General features: G+C 42.2%; 1 protein-coding gene across 4 annotated transcripts in view; it reads right to left on the bottom strand.

Moving 5' to 3' along the window:
- APP (amyloid beta precursor protein) overlaps positions 1-23285 on the bottom strand; it is a 403467-nt gene that overhangs the window by 238445 nt on the left and 141737 nt on the right. For all 4 annotated transcript variants that reach the window (XM_069204083.1, XM_069204081.1, XM_069204085.1 and 1 more), the window contains exon 3: positions 11457-11586. In XM_069204083.1, coding sequence (XP_069060184.1) covers positions 11457-11586 — 130 coding nt within the window. The remainder of the gene's footprint in view (positions 1-11456; positions 11587-23285) is intronic.

The raw sequence follows: 23285 nt of genomic DNA, 5'->3' as shown, positions 1-23285 counted from the left end.
CACCTGACGTCAGCGGAAACCCGAAATTGCATCTAGCTTCATAAGCTTTTTCTACTCCTGGTTCCCCAGAACTGCAGGGAACTAAGATAAATCCTAAACACAATGACTGCTTTACCATGGTATCAAAATCCAAAATCGCTAAAAAAGTATGACATTCCCAAATCGGGGTCTAAATGAACCTTTCACCAAAATGTAGCTATTGTGTATTTTTGGACAATATAATACTATAGGAGGGTGCTCTCAGCAACTTTAAGTACTAGTACATTCTGGTTTTCACTAACTGATTCATCTTAAACATGAAGTGTCACATTTGAGTTGCTCAGTAAGGATCTCGTTGCCTTCTGGAGACTGGAGCCCTACACTTAAAATATTTAAAACAAAATTATACTTATCCGAAAACAATGATGTTATCAGTTAAAGCTTAGATAGCCTTCGGCAAAATAATTTATTAAGTAACCACTATGTCTTCCACCATGCGCGCTCTAATTAAGGACTGAAGCAGGCGTGGTCCTGAGGATGGGAACAGGCTGAGGATCTCCACAAACCTAGAGCTATGCCTCTTTAAAAACTGCTGTGCTACATGAATGAGGAAAAGGCAGCTCAACAGGCAAGTCTTCAAGGCAACAGCCCTCTGCCCACATCCATGATGTAACAGTAGAGGGTGTGTGGAAATGTGACCTTGTGGAAATGTGACCTCGTGCAAAATTTTCACTGAAGTGCACATTCATTGCCCATTTCTCCAAAACGAGGAAACGTTTATTTAGTGAAAAGCCGAGGGATACTGAGGCAGAACTAAAAAAATGGGGCCTGCAGTGGCATTTCCAGGAGATTGGGACACTCCACCATGCTGTTACATTTAAATAGTACACAAGGTCAGATTAGCCTATAGGGCAATCTAGCAGTGCCCGAAGGTCTGTTAAATCAGTCCAGTGCATGGGTGTATTTTTGGTAGTTTGTGGGAAGGTTTTCTGGTCTAGTGGGCTAGTGTTTAATGTTAATTACTTTGATAGTACAACAAACATTGCCTGTAGCAAGTACAAACAAATGCTGTCACCCATACTTGGCAAAACACCTATACTGCATGTCTACACAAGTTCAAAGCTTCCACAATTCGGAAATGTGGGCCACTTCTTAGGTCTCACCAGCTGACAGCTCATGCGCTGTCCCCTACGAGGTGTATTGCTTACAATAAAGGGATTTGAACCTGCTCATTGCTTAACATTCATAGGCTTCTTGTCATTCTTTTTTTCTGTCTCCTAATTGGCTAGCACATGTGAGGCGTCACTTCTTGTATCTTCTGTGGAGCATGGACCAAGCACACTTTTGCTTCTTCTTGATTAGTGTCAGTTGCTCGTGCTGTGATTGAGCTAGTATTTCCTCTTTGCTTTCCACTCTCCCTGGTCCAAGGTGCTTATTTTCCCTTCCACCAAGTCCTACTCCATGATATCAATCAGTTTTAAATAATTAAGCTACCATTCCTAAAATGCCCTTATAAACCCACCTGTCTTGTCTTTTCACATGCTTGCTGCTGTTTGCTCTACCTTATCCTGAAACTAACCAGCACACACTGCTGTTTCCTTAACACATGCAGTGTGCAACCCGCACATCTGATTCCACTCTACACAATTCCACTGTACATAATGCCACACTGTCACTGCACCCCACACAATGCCACTCCACTTAATGCATCTCCGCATAGTTGTAATTATATAGTGCTTACTACCCCTCATGAGGCACTGCAGTGCTCTGCAGCATGCCACACCACTGAATGCCACCCCATGACACACACTATTCCACTCCACACAAAGCCACTCTATTCCACACCATAGAAACTCCAGACAACGCCACTCCAGGCCACACAATGCCACTGCACCAAAGCCAAAAGATTTCATGTGATGTGATAGTAAAAGACATTTTTAAAAATGAGTTTTTGCAAAAGAGGTTTTGGAAAATGATGTTCGAACATGCTACTCTTTATTACACATTAGCTATGTGTGTTTCCAGCTGGTGTATAACCACTGGGGTCCTCTCACCTTACAGTTTTTGGGGGGTGTAGGCCTTTTACGATCAGCTGCTGAGAGTGCCGGTATTCAAAAATACCATCCTACCTCCTGTGTATCTCTTACTCAATGGTGATACATTGTGATTATGCCAAGGCTGTCAGATCTGCAATTTGGTGTTAAGCATTACTATAGTGCTCACCGCATAAACAAGCCTCGTGATGACCCCAAGAATAGGACAAATCCCTAGCATTTACCCACCTAATTGGTCTCTGAAACTGCAGGCTCACTGAGCTACAAAAGAAGCTTCAATTTCATGGCAGTAAGGGCTCTATACCCCTAAATATAGTTTACAAAATACGCCACACTACTCACTGGCATGAGGCGCCATTTTTTTTAAAGGCCTTTTCTGCCACCCCCACTCCCCCCGGGGGTAGATCGGCCTATTGTTTAGAGATGGAGCGACCCCTAAATTGTATTTAGGCCATTTCTGCCCCCCCCCCCCCCCCCCGGGACCGGCTGGGCTAGAGGCCAAAATCCACAGGTAGGCACTTTGCAAAATACACCTCTGTTTTCTGTGAAAAAATGTGATGTGTCCACATTGTGTTTTGGGCCATTTCCTTTTAGTGGGCGCTAGGCCTACCCACACAAGTGAGGTACCATTTTTATCGTGAGACTTGGGGGAACATAGAATAGCAAAACAAGTGTTATTGCCCCTTGTCTTTCTCTATATTTTTTCCTTCCAAATATAAGAGTGTGTGTAAAAAAGACGTCTATTTGAGAAATGCCCTGTAATTCACATGCTAGTATGGGCACCCCGGAATTCAGAGATGTGCAAATAACCACTGCTCCTCAACACCTTATCTTGTGCCCATTTTGGAAATACAAAGGTTTTCTTGATAGCTATTTTTCACTCTTTATATTTCAGCAAATGAATAGCTGTATACCCGGTATAGAATGAAAACCCACCGCAGGGTGCAGGTCATTTATTGGCTCTGGGTACCTAGGGTTCTTGATGAACCTACAAGCCCTATATATCGCCGCAACCAGAAGAGTCCAGCAGACGTAACGGTATATTGCTTTCAAAACTCTGACATTGCAGGAAAAAGTTTGAGTAAAACGTAGAGAAAAACTGCAGTTATTTTCTGTAGGAAACCCTTGTAGGATCTACACAAATTACCCCTTGCTGAATTCAGAATTTTGTCTTCTTTTCAGAAATGTTTTGGTTTCTGGGATCCAGCATTGGTTTCACGCCCATTTCTGTCACTGACTGGAAGGAGGCTGAAAGCACAAAAAAATCGTGAAAATGGGGTATGTCCCAGTAAAATGCCAAAATTGTGTTGAAAAATTGGGTTATCTGATTCAAGTCTGCCTGTTCCTGAAAGCTGGGAAGCTGGTGATTTTAGCACCGCAAACCCTTTGTTGATGCCATTTTCAGAGAAAAACCACAAGCCTTCTTCTGCAGCCCCTTTTTTTTTTTTTTTTTTTAAACAAAATGTTCACTGTATTTTGGCTAATTCCTCCTTCTGAGACCCACAAAGTCTGGGTACCTCTAGAATCACCTAGGATGTTGGGAAAAAAAGGACGCAAATTTGGCGTGGGTAGCTTATGTGAACAAAAAGTTATGAGGGCCTAAGCGCGAACTGCCCCAAATAGCCAAAAAAAGCCTTGGCACAGGAGGGGGAAAACGCCTGGCAGCGAAGGGGATATATTTAGCTCCTAGAGGGCATAGTGCATTGCATATTTTCAGGACTAGCAGGCCTACTGCAATACTAAACCCCTTAGAACATAAAACTACTCCCAGCTGTAAAAAAATAAAAAATAAAATAAAAAAAAATTAACAAAAAGTTCTGGCTGTAGTAGAGCTTAAAAAGGCACAGAATGGTGAAAGGGGGTTATTTTAGGGTCCCCGCTAACCTAGTGTGGGGACCCAGAGACGACTTAAACAGAAAGTGTGTGTGGTGCTGAACCCTTTGGTGGTGATCCTATTGTCCTAGGACCACCACAGGCTGAGATATGGACATGTGGAAAAATATGCTTGCAAAGCATTATGGGTTTAGCTTTTCAGAGTGCAGTGAATATTGTAATATCTGCTCTCAAACTGTGCAGGAGAGCCGCTTTCCCTTTGAGGATTTCTGTTTAAAGAATTTACCAATTTCAAGTGTTTTAAAGGGAAAACCACATGAAATGACTCTGATTAGGTAACCAAGAAAAATGTGACCAGCACCCCAATACTGCCGAACGTATTAACACTGTTGTGCCTGTTCACCATACCGCACGAAGGGGAGAGACGAAAGTATATCGGTAATCGTGCAGTAATCCATGTAACAGGGGCAGTCTGCAAGGCAGGACAAAAACAGCCTTAGGCTGGACAATTGTAAAGCATTTAGCAATTACATCAAGTAATTTTTGAAAGGTAAGCCCAGAAACTAATGAAAGTGATGGGCGTGGTTAACAGCCTACAATACTTACAACAGGTCAAACTGCTTGGGCGCTCAACCTAAATAATAGGTTCTAAAATCCAGTGGCAGCCCATAATATGAATGAGCAGTGGCGCAAGCATACATGATCACGCTCACTTCCACCTATCCACTCAAAAGAGCACACGCATACTTACACCTATCCCATGCACACTCGCTCACAATCCATTCACAAGCGCATACAGAGACACACACACACACACAGACACACACCCCTATTCACAGAACACACAAGCAAGTACACATACATTCATACATAAGCACATGCATCCATCATTCAACAAGCAGATACCAGGCTGCGGTGGTCACTGCTGATGGCAGGAAGAAGTACAAAAGCTTTGGTGACAGAAGGGACTCACAAAAGCCTTGAGTTGATAATGTGCACAAGGATGGTGCTATGTTGTGAGTGAATACTGGTGCAGGGATCGATATTTCCTGTGAGGTGGCAGAGGGCACATGGATAGAGGCACATAAATGAAATGGAGCTACCTGAATATTATCAGGCCTTACTATATCATGAAGAAAGCGGAAAAATGGCAGCAAAGGTCACAAGCTGTGCTATCACGTCACCATTAAAAAAAAAAAAATACGACCAATCACTGTGTGACTTTGAAATAAAGCAACAGAGTGATTAGGTATGCCATTACTCATGCCGCCCTCGTGCCTCCTTGTAACGGTCAGCCCTCGACTGTGGACTACTCCTTCCCAAACCAAACCATGCTTTGCTCTCATGCATTTTATACTTAAAGCTGCATGAGAGCAAACCAGTGATTGGTTGGAGCAGGTGAACACAGCGCTCTAAAGGAGGCCAGAGAGGCTCTGTTATGTGTCCCCAGCTCCCAAACAGAATGCCTGCTAATTTCGAGGCCGGAAGATCGGACACAGCCCGACATGTGCACTGGATGTCTGCTGATGTTGTAGGCATCTCAATGCCAATCTTCCCGATTGGCCATCCCCTGCCTTTAAGTTATGTCACTGACGACTGACGGAGCAACACTCTTATACCCCGGGGAGAAACCACCTCTGCTAAAATCGGTCTCTGGCCGCTTCAGAACCTTTTGGGCTAGGTGTGCCATACCAATGATTACTGAATGGAACTTCTTTCTTTCCAGACCTTGCCAAGTCTTTCTTACTGCGGTCATTAAATGGTTCCCCCAACACTTCAAACCGAGCTTCCTAAATTTAGCAGTAAAACCTATTTAAATAAAGTTCTGTGCTTCATGCACAAAGTTTAACCACATTGACACCCAGTCATTGGTGTCTATGCAGAACGTCGACTACTGGAGTGTTTAGGTTAAGTAATCACCACGTTTCTCGGTGTCCTAGGAGGAAGGGGTTTAACCATGACAGTGCGCCGAGGCCCAATTTCTAGGTTTCGTTATCGCTGTAGAACTGCTCATATGCTATTTTACAGTCCAATAACTTACCAAAGGCAACCTCCCGCTCATAGGTTGAATTACTTGGTGACCACTAAGCTACCCAAAAGAGGAAAATATTTTTACAATATGAGACTTTAAAATACAGCGTGAATTATTTCTTAAATTCGGAACATATCAAATCTAGCTACTGGCAGACAGATGGGCACTCTTACTGTCACCCATTATGTTATGTGTGGTCTTCAAAGCACTTCAATACCCACGTGGTGTGACAGTGCTACATACATCTATTACAGAAATACAAGCACAAGGGCCTCTGACTACAGAAGCTAACATTCATGTTTACTCATGAAAATAAATACATTTATAGGCAATAAGGCAAAAGTACATTTATTTGGCATTTTTGTGAAACCAAAATTGAACATTGTAAGTCACCACCCCCCTGCACCCCCCCCCCCCAAAAAAAAAGAAAAAAAAAGTTCAACAGTTTCAAGACGTCATCATGTGTTTAGACATGATGCTTGATGACTGGATGATGTAGGGAAGCATGGGTAACTCTCCTCGGTGCAGAAACATGCACCTTTACAACAAAGGTTGAACTATCAAGCTCAAAAGTGATGGAGCATTTGCCAAATGACGACTTTGGAAACATCAAAATCACTACAGTGAAATCGCTCTTATCAGGCTCCTCAAGCAGAGATGCTTGCGACATTTAGCACGAGTGTCACAAGACAAACGAGAAAGCTACGAAGGGGAAATGCATGAAAAATACATGCATTAGCACTAATTGGAAGCTTTTGCTATTATTCGTGCCTGCACTTACGGCACATTTCATATGCCGTACATCTACAGCCATACACTCACACACACAAAGAGAGACTGCATAAATGTACCTACAATTATGGAAGCCGTGTGCGAGGAGGGAAGGAGACATCGAGTTGACCTTCAAATGTCAGCATATTCATTATTTGAAGATGCGATGTTCAAGCATCCACGAAGCATCAGTAGAAGGTACCTCTGGGACATGCCTGGACCACTCGGAGATCATTTAAATTCCTTCATAACAAGGACTGGCACGCAGTACTACACTCGTGTGTGTGACCTAACTGCTTTGTAAAGACTGAAGGCCCAAGCCAACGCAGGCAGCCACAGAGAGATCTAGGACTTAGTTCTCGAGCGATAACTGGTGCAGAGTGAGGCTTCCCCCTGTCCCAGTCTGAATAAAGAAGTCTGTGATGCGTGAAACAAAATGGCTGCATTTGCAGTACACTATCGATGTACATAGGATAAAAATGTAACAGACATTTAAATCATTTATGACGTGCCAAGCAAAACATAACTTCCAACTGTATTCTAGAGGAATCAGCGCATCTGGGACCAAGGTGCAAAGAAGGAAAACACTAGGGTGGAAAGAACTTGCAAAGGGGTATTTTATGATTTTTCTTCAAGGGTAAGAACCCGTTTTAAGTATTCTAGGATCTGGTCTCATAACGTGGGGGCTCAGCAGCATAAAGCATGCTTTCTAGTCTGTTGTCTTAGTTTTTTCGCGCCTTCGGCGTTAGTCTCACTCTAATGCCACCACGCAGTGTCATTACCACACATTTTTGTTTACGAAGCATATGTCTTTTCCATGCATTTAAGGTAAGTATACATGTGTGTGAGCGTGTCTGCACTTCTCTCTCTCTCTTTCTATGTATATTTTTGTATATATACATATATATACACACACGGTTTTAGGGTTGGGTAGGGATTTAGGGAAGGGTAGGAGTATAGGGTGGTAAGGGTATTTTTACGGTTAGGTAAAGGTTTTGGGTGCTAAGGATGTCTTTAGGGGTGGGTAGGAGTATTGAGTTGTGAGGGTTAGGGGTTTTACATATATACATACATAGGTGGAAAACCACCAACTCCAATCTCTCTTTATAATAACAGTGTGTGTGTGTGTGTGTGTGTATAGATATATATATGTATATGTATATATATCTATACACACACACACACACACACACACACACACATATATATATATACATACACAGACACAGACACACACACACAACCTTAATTATAATTGCCTTGAATAGACTTTCAATGTATGGTAAAGGCATATGCACGGTAAAAATAAAAAAAGTATGATAAAAATAAAGTATGGTAAAGACATGCATGTTTTTTCCAAGTTGTAATGTTATACAACCCCAACAGTGATGCATCCATTTAATGAACGTTTAATGAACGTTTGATGAAGTTTTTCTGATTGATTATATTTGAAGGACAGGAGGCCCAGTGGTACAGCGTACTGGTGAACTGCTATGTCTTGTACTTTTATCAGGTCAGTCAGGGGCTCCATGTGGAGGTTAACGAGATATGCTGTGCTGGGAGTTATGATCCCTGGGTTACACCACAGTTTAAGGCCAATATTGATGAGGTGGAGTCAAGAATTACAAATTAGTTTCTGGATTTAAGAGTGACTGCAAACACTGTAAGGAAGACTCTTAAATGCCCATTCTGACCGATAAGATGTTCATTGCTATAAAGTTTACAGCAGGTGCAGATTAAAGGCACATAAAATATTTCAGTGTCTCCTGGGACATTGAAATTAGTTATTTAAGTATTTATTGTTGAAGTAATGAATGGACAGAATGGTGACAAACACTTTGAACGGTTGTCAAATGTGTGTCCAGGAAGGCAGAATGCAATGTGGAAGCTCCAAATATTTTTGGAGTCCTGGTTCAGCATGTGAACAACAGCAGCTCAAACGCAGAGGATTGGAGTGAGACTTGCGTCTCAGCTCCTACATAACTGACGGATGATGGCTACGCCTCCATTTTTTTTTTTTTGCTCTGTCTTTATGGATGATGGTGCAACCTTTTGAGATTTAACAGTCTAATGATAGTTGCGATAAAGGGGATAGCCATTGTTCTGCGATGAAGAGCATGCCTACACATTAACACTCATTTTAACACTCATTTTAATACTCCTATACATATTCCTATGCTAATCACCAAATAACTACACTGCTAAGTACCAATAAAAAGCTTAAATAAACCAATAACGCCTTTTTTTATTGATCTGGATAACAATGTGATGAAACTGACTAGCCTAGAAAGAAAAGGTCCTTTAAGTACACCAATCTAAATTATTTGAAAAATGGTGTCCCAAGACAATTTGTAATAAAGTACTTCTTATAGTACTTTCAATACTTGGTCACTTCCATTGTCGATTATTAAAATATTTACAATATTACCACACAAAAATATCAGCCAGTTATAAGATAATATAAACAACATTACAAAAGAAAGCCTAAAAATGATTTCTGCAGGGGGGAGCTAAGAGTTACTGACAGTGAGGAAAAACATTTAATTGCTACGTTCATAAATGTCACCATACCAGAGGTCAATCACTCCTACAAATACCAGCAGCAGTGGGGAAGACACCCAGGTGCTATGTAAAACAAAGCACACACGTGTGCCGAGCGTCACTGTTAGAGGCCGGCCCTTTACACCGATAGAGGAATACAAATGGGTCGGACTCGTACCACAGCACGCCAGTGGTGGACGAAGACAACATTGAAATTAATCTTCTTCACATTTGGGAGGGTATATAGGCAAAACAGTTTTCTTTATTACTATAGCAGAGTGAGTTAGCATCTCACCAAGACAGTAACTGAATTCTATAATAATGTCCACCTGCTGGGATAAAATTATGTTTCAAGATAAAAAGTGTGCTTGAACAGATGCAGGCACATCCGGTTAGAATAGACATTGTGGACAGCATGGGACAACCAGCATGAAGAACTTCTCTCGAAGCAGGAGCTTTAGTGGTTTGAAATAAGTCAGTCCGATTATTAACAATAGCAAGAATGTCAGCACATTGCTCTCGCTGATGATAATCATTCTTTGGTATTGCCCATGCCAAGCGAGACCGTACATAATAAAAAGAACATCAGATATGTGTTGAAATACTTTTATTAGTTTTGCATTCAATACATTTTCTAGTTCCTTAAATTGCCATAATTTATTGTGATATCTCAAAACGGTTACTTACCTGTTGGAGTAGTTTTACATCTTGAATAACTTCATGAATTCACATGCTGAGTATTATTCTGCCATCTTATGGCTGGGTCTGGAACTCTTCTTGTATATTAGCCCCTTTTATCTTTCTTTTTTTTTTTTTTTTTTTTTTTTTAGTGTGGGGGTTCAAATCTCCTCATCATTTGGTGCTTAGTTCAGCTTGGCTCGACATCAGACCCTCCCCCCAGAACCCTCCATGGGTGGTCCCCATATTCAGATTTTTTGTTCTGGGGTTGGATCTGAAAGCATCGCTGAAGGCTCTCCATATCGCCGAAAGATGACCTAAGTCAAAGTTACATAGATTAAATCACTGACACAGCAATTGGAAAGAGGCCTGCTTCAGGAAAACGTCAGCCTGCTTTCAATGGATCAGTAAGGAGCGTACCGGATAAATGGCGGAGGAAGGTCGGAGGACGCATGGCAGGTCCCCCTGCTCAGTTTGACACAGACCGTACCTTTCCACTTCTGCCCTGAGTGGCACTACAAGTTTGCCCTGAAGGTCAAACATCAGGTGTACAAACTGCCTACCGCAAGGTCACAACACTGAGGACTCTGAGGCCTCCACAGAGTTCAAGACCAGAACACTGAGAGCAAGGCAAGCACACTAGACCATGCAGTAACAGAGGAATCTCAGTCACTGAGACACCTCGGATTGTCTAGCAAGGAGGCCAGCATTACTGAAGGGGCCAAAGATAATGCTCAGACTTTGAAACCTAAGTAGACGGCAGGCGGGTTAAAAAGAAACACAAACAAAAGAGGCAGGGTGCGGGTGAGTATAAGGCACACAGTACTAAAGTTTAAAAAAGGACCGGGCACCATAATAAAGTAATATGGCCTCTGGAACACTAAAGGTCAGTATTGATGGTCTGAGTGACCATCTAGTCAGCCAGAGGGACGCTGAAACAAAGAAAAGCTAAACTTTGATTTTCTTGTTTGTGTCTCAATGTGCGCAATTTTTTTTGTATCGATTCCAATGCCTTTCTTTGCTCGGGAGCATAGAATGAGCTGCAGAATATTCTGGCAGGAATTTAAGAAAGTAATGGCTGCATTTATGTACCAGAAAACAAAGAGAAAAACAACATATCCATTGCATAGTACATACATATGTAGAATATCCAATACAAATGACTGGACGGCATACACCACAAAAACCTCGGCAAAGCGGGACAAATTCAATACTCATAGCTCTATAACTACTCGCAGCCAATTTAAGTAATGGAGGAAGGGTCATAGTAGACCGCTTTTGGTTCCAAATAATTTATTTAGCTTAAGGGAAAGCAACAATCTCCTCCTGGAAAGTTGGGTTGATATGCACGCAGAAACAAAGGCTCATAATTTTGCAGAAAGCTAAAGGTTTACATTTATGAATTATCTAAACAAGCACAAGTTTATCTCTTTTCAAAATTCACTAATGCGGACTGACATCTATTAGCACTAAACAAAATATGGGCAACTAGGACCCAATTTTAAAACCAAAGTCTCAAGCGACACTTTCTAAGGTTGATAAAAAGTTGGCTCATCTTTTGAACTTACCAAGGCACCGGTAGGGAACAACAATATGAGGATGATTCTTGCACTGTTTGCGTCCTCTCTTACACCAGTTCTGAATGGTCACTGGCTGGTTTGCTTCAACAACATTGGTAATCTGCAAGTCTGGATATACCTAACGAAGAACAAAGAGGTTATTTATGTTTTAGAAACTCTACATCCTTTTACATTTTCTTGAAAGAAAAGATTTGTTTTAATTGTAACAATACATCATGACTTGATCACCATGATACACCAACTTCCTGATTTCAACAGATCACGTTACACAAATGCATATTTCAACATACAGAACTGCAAAACGTCCATGTTATTAATCTGCAGACCAGCTCTCAAAAACCCCGAAATACATGTTGACTGCCTTAGGGTAGCAGATTTGGCTTAACACATTTTTGACACCCCTTGGAAAGTGAGCAGGTGTCACTTCTATGGCTCCTAAAAATATTTACCTGCAGGAAGCCAGGCTTGGCTAGATAGAAGAATCAGTATAACTATTCGCTGGAGATGGCCGGTCACTGAATCTGCCAGTTAGGAATCTCATCATCAACCTACTTACCTTGTTCTTTCCAATAGGTAGCATTCTTAAAGATTTTTAGATCCTTTTGCTCCCTGGAATGATCGCCTTTAAGGAACATCAATGAGAGAAGTTCTACTGACTTCAAGTGCACTGAAATGAAGAGCACTTGGTGGAGTTAGACATAAAGAAAAGCTCTGCTTTATTTTTGAAGAAATTCACCGTATTAGATATAGAATTGAAAAGGTCTCTGGGTAATGAAGAAGGCAGGACTTGCATCACATCAGTGGCATTTGGTCCTTTAGGACAGAGTGGGCAGATCCCCTTTCTGGCTGCTATAAATAAATTATCAGCTATGTTAAGGGAATAAACACTTGCCACAAACTTGACTAAACATTTATGTGCACATGAGTGTTACATGTAGGAATATTGCAAAGTGGTAGCTTTCCTACTGGGGTGAATGCAAAATAAAACACGGCAGGTCTACAAGCTCGCTCTGGCAGTGACTCCCTACCCCATTCATTCTTCCACTGCACATTGGCAGAAAAACGAGATCTGGATATGAGAAGTGGTAGCAGTCTATCATGATAACTTGCACCTTACCCTGCACTGTGCTGTGCTGACACGAACATAGAACTGAAAAACTGGAGCAAGGTCTACAAGCCCTCTGGTCCTAATAAGTTAAGTAAGAGAGAGTGAACAACCTGTGTATGAGCATAACTGTGTAAGAGAATTTGAATCAGGCTTGTGTAAAATTTGTTACACCAGCATAAACGTGGCGAATTTGTAGATTGTGTTATCCAAAATGTGCAATATTTTCACCATTTTGCATACTATAACATTTGACATTATTTTTGACTGTATGAGACTTTTGACTAGAATATCTACCACAGGTGGACATGCGCTCTCAAACATTGCTTTTCAAGCAGTCTCCTTTCAATTAACGTGTTTGAGGTATACAAATTACTCGAGACAAAGACAAACGAAAGTTCATGTAATGTGCATAAAGTCTGAATCATAGTTTCTTTCTTTTTGTAAATTTTGACCATACCACAGTATGAATGTGTTTGTGAGTCATCATCATTTTGTTGCATGATTACTTAAAATCTTCGCAAACAGAGGAAATTATACATGAGACAAAACATATATACATAAAATGCTCTCCAAGAAGCAATCATCCACATTTGTGTTTCATTAAATACAATAGATTATTAAAAAGAATAAAAACCTACACTGGTTGCCTTTCGCAGACACAGAGTAAAAAACTAAGGGGTCTTTGTGTGGGACGTCAGTTGGCAAGAACCAGCTTGATAAACATCCAGAATTTGGCCAGGTCAGCAGGTTCCTTTAAAGCGAACACCAGGGACATTGCCTCCGTGCAATCTCTTATATTATGACTAAGAAAGAGATGTCTTAAGAGGGAGCGACATGCATTCATTGGGGCCAGACAGCTAAAGGTTTCAAATGTATATTCACAAAGCCTGCAACCCAGGATGAAGGTAAGGGAGATCCACTTATGGTTTAGCTCTTTTGTCCTCAGACCGAGCAATCTGGTGAAAGCAACGTGTCACACAGGGTATCCTAATGGGGTGAGTGAGATATGGCTGTGGTGCCAAGAGCTGTGTGATGTTTTTATAAGAAGCAACTAGTGCTTCCTGCGTGGGAGCCTTGTTCATTCTTTCCAGATCACATGCCCGGGAAAACATTTTTATCTGTCTTTTGAGCACAGGCTTGATTGCAATGTGTGACTGGGCCAACCTGATCAGTTCTGCTTGATCAATTTGGAGATTGTTTAAAGCTGCAGTTGAGTATTGTGACCAGGCTTTCGTATTTGCATAAAAAATGTAGCCAAGGGCTGACTTCAGGGTGTTAGGTGGGGCCAAGACTATCCTGTGGTAGTATTTCAGGAAGGCCCCCATCAAGGCGCAATGTTGGCCCTCCAGACCGAATTCCAGACTCATTAGGTGACTCCTTATATATTGTGGCAGCTTGAAAACTCTTTTGTAGAATTTGACCTGGAGCTTTTCTATCATTGAGGCTGATTGGCCAGGGAATGCTTCGTGACCATAATTCATTGTCAGGAGAAAAGTGGCTTTGAGAGAGAAGGATTAATTTTGCGGAGTGGCTTTCTATTGAGTTGGCATATTCTAATTATTATATAGTTGGCTTTTGCCTTCAGATGTTGAAGGTGGGCTTTAGGCGTTTCCTTGGCTGAGAGGCGAACTCCCAGATAGTTTTACACATCCGTGTTCCTGACGATAAATGGCCCCAGTTTCCAGCAAAAATGCGGATATTTCAGTGGCCCGCCAATAATTACTACTTTAGTTGTAGTAGCATTTGCCTTCATTTTGTTTGCCATGTTGTAGCTGTGCAATGCTGTTAACGCTTTTTGTAGGCCGACTTTGGAGTGGTCAGCAGGACGATGTGATCTGCCTATTGCACCAAGGTGATCTTTTGATTACCAACTTTTGGTGGTATCAGATTAGCTTGTTTTAATGCCTGTGACATATCTGCGGTGTAGAGGTTGAAAAAAAGCGGTGCCAAAACGCAGCCTTGTTTTAGCCCGTTGGTGGTAGGAATCTCCTTTGTAATTGTGGTGGTTGACACCTTGACCCTCACCCAGGTGGATGTGTATAACAATTTATTGCCCTTATGGGGTTGTTTGAGATGCGCCAATTTTTTATCTTGTTTCATAGTAAATTCCTGTCAACGGCATCGAATTCCACAGTGTAATCTATAAAGCATGTGAAAAGTGTGTGTGTGTGTGTGGGGGGGGGGGGGTTGCCACGGCCTCATGAGCTAGGAAAGAAAGGGCTACAATGTTATCCGTGGTCGCAGAATTCGCCCTGAAGCCAGTTTGATTTAGTGGCATTAGCTCTTTGGCCTCAGCCCAGTTTTGCAGTTCTTCCAGAAGGACCGAGGCAAATCCTTTTGCTTCAATGTCCAGGAGTGCGATAAGGTGATAATTGACTGGGTTTTGACTATCCCCCTTTTTGTAGACAGGATGTAATAAGGTGCCTCTCCAGTTTGGTGGTACTTCCTGGGAGTCAAGGAAGGAGCAGTACAGTGCAGAGAGGATTGGTGACCAGCGGTTCAGATCTTCCTTACAGATGTATGCAGGAATTCATTTGGACCGGGAGCCCCCAACAATCTCATTCTGCGCAGAATCATGGCAATTTCCGCTGGAGAAGGAGCGAGTGTCACGGCTGCTTGATCTTCATTAATACCCGGTTTCTCCTCTGGTTGTGCCTGGGAGAGTTGGTCAGTTGCATAGAGTTTTTTTTATATGTTCTGCCCAAGAAGCTTAATTTATCGCATTGTTTCGTTGGTCACCCTGGCTAATATTGTTTTTGATGTATCTCCATACTCCACTGTGATTGTGTTTTCTTGTCAGGGAGATGTTAACAGACTCCTTTTCCGCTTATTAGCGTTTTATGGACCAGTTCAGCTGCTTGTGTTTGGTGTGTTTACGTAGTTTTGATGCTAGTACTGTTTTTAATTATGTGGTCGCTTGTTTTATCGAGTAATCTTCTCAATCTGGCAAGATTCGACTTACTCTCTCCTATAGAATCGTGATGAGGAGTTTTTACGAAACGACGTTGGGGCATGCCGGAGGATCCTGCATATTGCAGGAGATTGTAGTTGATATCTGGTCATTTAGTTCAAAGTGAGTCACTCGTTAGTGACAACAGAGTCGGACCATTGGCGCTTGACCACAGGTTAAATGCTTGGGATGCAATGGGTCCCCATTTTATTCGTCTGATTATTTGTGTTTCTTCTTCCCCCCTGAGGCATGCCGATTGGTTTATATATTTGCAGGCGCCTTGGATGCATCTCAAAGGTTGCTTTAAAGAGAAGATGGTCACTTGCCTTTAGTACTGGGATTTCAAAAGAAGTTAGATAGTCAATAGCTTCCTCAGTGGAGAAGATATAGTGTAAGGTGCTCTTATTCTGGAAAGTTTTCAGGATTTGTTGTGCAGAGGCACTGACTTTTTGTGAATGCTGAATGGAGACAAGGCCATTTAAAAAACAAAAATTGTTGAAGTTGACGGCTGGCAGGACATTCCGGGCGGACCAAGTCCCCTCCTGTGATCCAAGATTAAAATCTCCACAGATTATGATGCTAACGCCAGTGTGATCACAGACTGCTCGATCCAGTGTGTCAACTAGTTTTCCATACTTTCTGCTTTCGCTTGGCCAAATACGTTAAAGTAGAGGTTGGTTAAGAGAAATTTTGACTTGGTCACAGATGCCAGGGGAACATGGCGGCCGGCAGGGCCGCAGAGCATCTGTGTAGAGGAGCCTGACCGGGGAGAGGAGAGGAGGGCCCATGTGCTGGCTTACCGGAGGTGCGGAGGAGGGAACAGGCGGCGCCACTAGAGCGGTGCTTTGGGAGCATACAGCTCTTGGGCTGCGAAAGGCTCGCTTGGCTGTGGCGCATTTCCCTCTCCGACGGAGAAGCAGCAGCAGCAACAGGAGAAGCGGCAGAGTCAGCACAATCAGCTTGCTGCCTCGGGAGCAGAGAGTGGATAACGGGGCACACAAAGCATTTGTGCCTGGTGTAAAAGGAGGAAGCCTGGCAGATCAAACTGCGGAAAAGACAGCTGGTTTGGTAAGAGACAGAGGCAGGAGGAGACTTGGGGAGGAGAGCCTCGGCAGTACAAAACAATCTGGTCCCTCCCGGGAGGTGAACGTTAGAGGTAAGAGTGAGGGGTGTAGGGGAGTGATTTCTGAATTTTCAAAGGAGACTCCATTAGTGAGCTCCCACCGGAAAAAGTTTCTTGGTGCCAAGCTTGCCAAAACGGGGAAGGCAGACTCCCCTGTGATCGCAAGGCCAAAAATAACCCCCTCTTTGCGGTCCTATTTCAAAATCCTCCCCCTAGTGGTGACAGACGATTGTAGTAGGTTTATGGGACCAGACATGGCGGGGGTGGAGGGGGGGGGGGGGGAGCACAGGGTGGGGAGCATTAGGGATACAAAGAAGAAAAAGTAATAAAAGAAATACCCCTTTCACCCCAGATACACCAGGACACAGAGTTGGAAGTAAGGACAAGAAGCGATAGGTGAAGGTGATGAGACACCGGGTAGAGATAGTAGTCTCCTGCATGTTATGGCATGGAATGTAAATGGGCTAAGAATACGCGGTAGGAGAAATAGAATTCAATACTTGAGGGATTATCCAGCACACATTTATATTTTGCAGGAGACCCATGTGACGTGGGCTGAATGCTCTAAGTTATTTAAACCCCAGCAGTGGGTTAGGCATGTGGTGGCCACGGAGAATACTACTAATCCCAGGGGGGTTGCTATAATCATTAAGCAGCAACTTAATGTAGTAGTGTTAAAAGCTGTAGTAGATAGTATGGGCCTCTGGGCCATTGTAAAACTCCAGATTCGTGGCGTAGTGATAACAGTGGTTGGTTTTTATGGTCCAAACTCTGATGATTTAGAACCAATGAGGAAAATGTTTTTCCACCTCTTGGATTTTCCTAGTCCAGTAAATTATAGCGGGAGATTTTAATGTCTTGTTGGATAATGATTTAGATAGATCACAAAGTGCCAGGTCCACAGTTATGTCAAAATCTCAGAGCTTCTTGAGGTCTAGGATGAGAGAACTGGGTTTGCGGGATATTTGGAGAGTAAGAGCTGGTACTAAACAGGTTTTCTCTTTTAAGAATAAGAAGTATGGCCGCGCATCCAGAGTAGATTATTTTTGATAGATCAGGGATTGCTGGATATGGTTGACAATTTAGAATACAAGGCTGCCCATCTGTCAGATCATTCGGTGGTGGTTTTAACAATAAATCTTAGCACTAAAAGAGAGATGAGAAGGTGGACATTAGATCGAACACTATTGTTGGAGAACGACTTTAAGTCTCAATTGTTTATTGAGACAGAAGAATTCTTCAAGTTTAATATTGGTTCAGCTTCAATAAGCATGGTGTGGGACATGTTTAAGGCACTTTTAAGAGGCAAAATTACAAGTCTCACCGTTGCCAGGAATAAGAAGTATAGGATGGAAATGAATATATTGACAAATAAACTGAATGAGTGTGATCATTTGGAGATGGGTGGCCTAGAATCTCTAGAACAGCTAGAAGTCATGAGGTCCCATTTAAAAGTGCAACTGGAGATGTTATTACAGACTAGTTTAAAAAAAGATGGGAAGCCAGTAAGTTGGCTCATTTTGAATATGGAGAGAACCCAAGTAAATTGTTGGCTTGGAAAGCTAAGACAGATATGACTAAAAATGAAATTAGAGAGATTTTTGATCAAATGGGGCAGAGACAGACCAGCTCTCATGATATAAGGGAGGTTTTTCAATTGTTTTTTTCAAACTTATATAAGGAAGATACTGTGGTAACGAATGAAGAGGTGCGAAGATGGCTGGATGCAGATATACTCCCTAAAATTACAGACAGAGAGAAGGAAATGATAAATCAGAAAATTACGATAGAAGAGATTAAGTCTGCTATTATGTCAAGTAGGGGAGGGAAAGCGGCAGGCCCAGATGGTATTCCAATTGAACTATATAAAATTCTGGGGGATGCTATTGTTCCGATAATGTTGGCTTTGTTTGAAGAGAGATACGATAAGGGGGAGGAACTTCCTAAATCTTGGAATAATGCTAGAATTACAGTGGTTCTGAAGCCAGGCAAAAGCCCAGTCAGATGTGAGTCTTATAAACCAATTTCTTTACTAAATGCGGATAATAAGGTTTTTGTTAAGGTTCTGGCAGATAGATTGAATAAAGTGGTGGGTGGTCTTTTACATAAAGATCAGAAATGGTTTATGAAGGGTAGGTATCTACATGAATTGACATGGAGTTTAATAGGGACCATTGATATTGCTACATTTAGTCTCCCCTTAGCTGCAGTAAGGTTGGACGCCTCAAAGGCGTTTGATAGGGTGAACTGGGTCTTCCTGTTTACTACTTTAAAAGAATATGGTTTTGAGGATAAATTCTGTCAGGTGACGAGCCAAATTTACTCAAAACCGGCAGCTAGGGTTTTAGTAAATGGGAGTTTGACTTCTCTATCCAAATCTTTCGGGGTACGAGACATGGATGCCCACTTTCACCGTTATTGTTTAGTTTATATATTGAACCTCTGGCCAGAAGAATTAGACAAGAGCAGAAAATTCCATCTTTTGCATATGGTGAATGGGAGAAAAAAAGCCTCCCTCTACGCTGATGATTTGTTAGTTTGTACATCTGATTTACATATAGCATTACCAGCTGTTCTGGATATAGTTGAGTATTTTGGTAAGGTTTCGGGCTATCAGATAAATGCTGACAAGACAGTCATAATGGTATGGAATCAGAGCATGGGAAATCTATCAAGAAAAAGTGAAATGAGGTATTAAGCTGCTACAAGATATTGAGCAAATTGCGGACGCCAATCTTAGAGTGGTACGTAGGGAGTGTTCTAATTTGATGAAAAGTTGGATGTATTTATCTTTGTCAATCTTGGGCAGAATAAATTTAGCTAAGATGATAATCTTACCCAAAGTCACTTTCCTATATAATTCAATCCCTTTACAGTTTGATAAAGTTTTGATTGCGAAATTCCAGCAAGATATAAATTCATTTATATGGGCGAAGAAGGGAGTAGGAATTTCTTGGAAAAAGTTGGGAGGAAAAAGGAAAAAGGTGAATTAGCGTAATTATATGGTTGGGTGTTTCAACTTAAAAATGTTAGGATTCTTGGCTCTTCTTTAAACACCACAGAGATGGGGTGTATGTTTAAGGCTATGCTAGCAGAAGTAAAGGAGGGTTTAAACCATTATCTGTTTAAATTTGGAAATCCCAAATTTTTCACACAAAAAAATAAAAAAAATCAAGCTAAAAGTCTTGAGGAACGCTGTGAAATTATGGTTTAATGTTAGGTCTCTGCTCAAGATTTATTATTATAGTAGTTGGTCACCTATCTGGGATTCACCAGGTACGCCTGAGTTTCTTAAGGATGTTTTGACTATTCCAATCAAGAAGGCAGGTTTTAAATACTGGGGTGAGTTAGTTAAGGAAAGGGACTTAATATCTTGGGAGGAAATTTGGCAGAAAACAGGTGGGGCCTTGTCAAGGCTAAAGTACCTCCAACTGAAAGGGTGGATTGGGAAGGATAATAAGAGAAGTGGTTGGCAGTTTCAGATAGAAGATAACATCCTGGAAGATCCCCTCCCAAAAAAAGTAGTGGCGACTTGGTATTGGGAAATAGTGGAGGTAGGGGATGGTGAATTTAATTTGCCCAAAGAGTTATGGGGTAATTTTTGCCTGAAAACACAGATCGGGGAGGTCTGGGAGGCGTCTATGCGTACTCTATATCAAGTGGTCATACCTGCCCTTTCAGACGAAACCATATATTTGTACTACATAGAGCATTTTTGTCACCTTATAAACTTTCAAAGATGGGGAAGGAGAGGTGGTCAAATGTGGAAATTGTGGTATGGAAAAGGCGACGGATGTACACATGTTTATTGAACGTTCGGCGATTAAATCTTTTTGGGAAGCAGTGAGGCATATGATATCTAAGGTATTAGGGGTTGACATCAAGATTACCTTACTATTAGTCATTTTTGGTAGTTTGGATCAGATAGTAAATCTAAGGGCAGACTCGCAGAAGTGGCTATTTTATGCTATATTAGCTGGAAGAGAAATTTGTAGGAGATGGGTAGGCAAGGTTACTCCCTCCTATATAGAGTGGTTGGATCAAGTGAAATATGTATTTAAAATGGACACGGTAATGGGGATTACCAAGTCAAGGACATTTTGGTTACCTTTTAAAGTTTGGTTGGAGGAACATTTGGTGAATATATGACATTTTGTCTGATGATTATTCTTCTTTCGTGTCTATCATAATCCATATAATCTGGGTAACATATGTGCCCTTTTCTTACCCCCCTTTATTGCGTGCTGGACATGTTGAGAGAGAAAGAAGGAGGCCCCCTCCCCGGTCAAGGAGGAAGGTCGATCACAAGAGTGAAGAAAAGACCTGGTGCCTGGGATGAATGAGGACAAAAAAAGAGAAATGTTGACTTGTGGGCTTTGGATGTCAGGATTTCCAATTTTATTATTTGTAGCATTTGGTTATGTTAGGTACTGTACTAACTAGAAAGTCTAAATTGATGTTTAAGTAGATCTGGAGGCCTCCAGAGGGTCTCCCAAAAGTATTTCTTTTTGTAGCAGACTGTTTTATTTCATGGAAACCTGAGATAGCCAATGAACTGGTTGACCAAGTTTCCTGTACGCACAATATATCCCAGTTTGTTAGGTGTTGTTGGGCTGCGTTATGATTTAGGAGTTTCTTCAGGCCCGCGACATTCCAAGAAGTGATAAGTGATATTCACTGATCTCTGGTTGGCTATTGTTAGGTTGTTCTGTTTGTAGTGTTGGTGCTACAGTTTGGGCTGCTCGCATTCCCATGATCAAAAGACACTTTTCTGATGCTGCTCGTTGGAGTAGAATAGGTACGGGATATAAAGAGGTTGGTGTACTGCTCCTCTGCCTTATGATGAGCAATGCCTTTTAAAACGCTATGAGTGCTGGCTTTTTGGTGCAGAGTTTGGCTTGATTTTTTGGAGTGGGTATGGGTATTTCTGATGAGCTATCAGTTCTATCTTTATGCCCCATTCCGCTAGATTTTGTTTATTTATCACTACCGTATCAGCTAGAGACGGAAATCTTAAGGTCTTAGTGGCTTCATGTTTGTTACTGTGCTCAGGCAGCTCCTTAAATGCTACTCTCACGATATCATCTGATTTTATATTTATTGCCTCTGGTAGGGCCTTAAACAACCTTAACAAAGTTGCACGATTCAGGATGTCATGATTACCTTCGGAGCGATATTGGGGTATGAGGACTAGCTTTACTGTGGGTACGCCATTTCCCTGTTCAATTGCACCCTGGCTTTCTGCGTTGATGTCATTTAGTGTTCTTGATTTATTCCTTTTTGAGGTGGCAAGTTTGGGCTTGTCTGATAACTGATCTTGTGGTCCGGGCATTTCCATGTAATACTGGGGGAGGTCTGAGCTCGTCCTTGCAAAGCTGACCAGCTTTGAGCCTGGAATGCTTTCCGTGGGTGTTGAATTACCTGGAGGCACACTTGATATAGCACTTGTGGTGCCATTTGAAATTGCTTGGGCCAGTGTCTTTGAGAGACGATTATCAGCTAACTGGGAGGCTGGATGGACTGAAGGACCGCTTGTTTTTGTGCCTGTGTTATCTTTATTGTGTACCCCTACAGGGGCTGGCAATAATACGTGTTGGTTGACTGTTTGGAGAGCTTCCAGGTCGCCCTGAGTTTTTTTTCCATCCTTGCATATCTGAAGATGGGGTATGTACTTGGCTCGTCTGAGGTTGCCACTATCGGACCCCTTTTTACCACTGCCTGTCGTATCTCCCTTTTCAGTTTATTCTTAGCCTTTTTCAACCTTTTTTTTGCCTCTTTTTGAATGCATTTCTGGCCCACTTGAGGTGTTGCTGTTAGTTGGATCTTTTGGATCTGCTTTCCTCCTTCTCATTTCCACTCTCCTTTGAGGCTCTGATGTAACCTTTGAATCGTTATGTGAGTGCGGACTGACGTTTATGGTAATGGGCGAGCTTTCTGATTGGGTCAACAGTGAGACGAGTGGGGCAGGCAGAATGCAAGAGTCTGTTTGGGCTGGTTCTATCGGTGGGGTATGCATTGTCGGTCTAGTTAGTCCCAACTTACGTGTTGGTGGTTTGGCCAAGCTTGAGTTATGCAAATCTGCTTTTCATTCCGTAACCATACTAGTCAAAACTTCCAGTAAGGATGAGAGTTTGTCCACCAGTGGTGTACAGATGCATGTGCAGACACATGCAGGTGCTGTGGTGTCAGAGTGTTGTCCGCTTTGCTCTATGGCTATTAGCTTTGCTTCTACTTTAATGATGGAATTAGCTAGTGCATGTATTGGATCCAGTTGCCTTTCTAGGTTTTCTGATTGCCATGTGAGGGCACTGATTGCGGCTGTCAGGGTAGTACTGATTGAGGCCAGTAAATTGTTGTGGGCTATATTAGTTTGAATTGCCAGAGGGATTGCCCTCATCTGGGCGTCCCTTAAGTCCAACTGACTATCTGGCAGACAGCATTGGATGGCACTGGTGCTTGAGCTTCTGCGAGTTCTTGCTCTATCAGTCATCTGTTGACTTCCTTTTTCAGATGGTTGTAGAGTCAGCACAGCCAGGAAGACGGCTGCAGCTGCAGTCCTAAACTCCCAGTCATTTGAAGCAAACACGGAGGCTGTTTTCGTTAGCAGGATAGTCTGGGCAGCATCACCGGCATCGC

This window comes from Pleurodeles waltl, chromosome 8 (genome assembly GCF_031143425.1).
Source record: "Pleurodeles waltl isolate 20211129_DDA chromosome 8, aPleWal1.hap1.20221129, whole genome shotgun sequence".
NCBI lineage: Eukaryota > Metazoa > Chordata > Amphibia > Caudata > Salamandridae > Pleurodeles > Pleurodeles waltl.
This window is presented reverse-complemented; position numbering and strand designations above follow the sequence as displayed.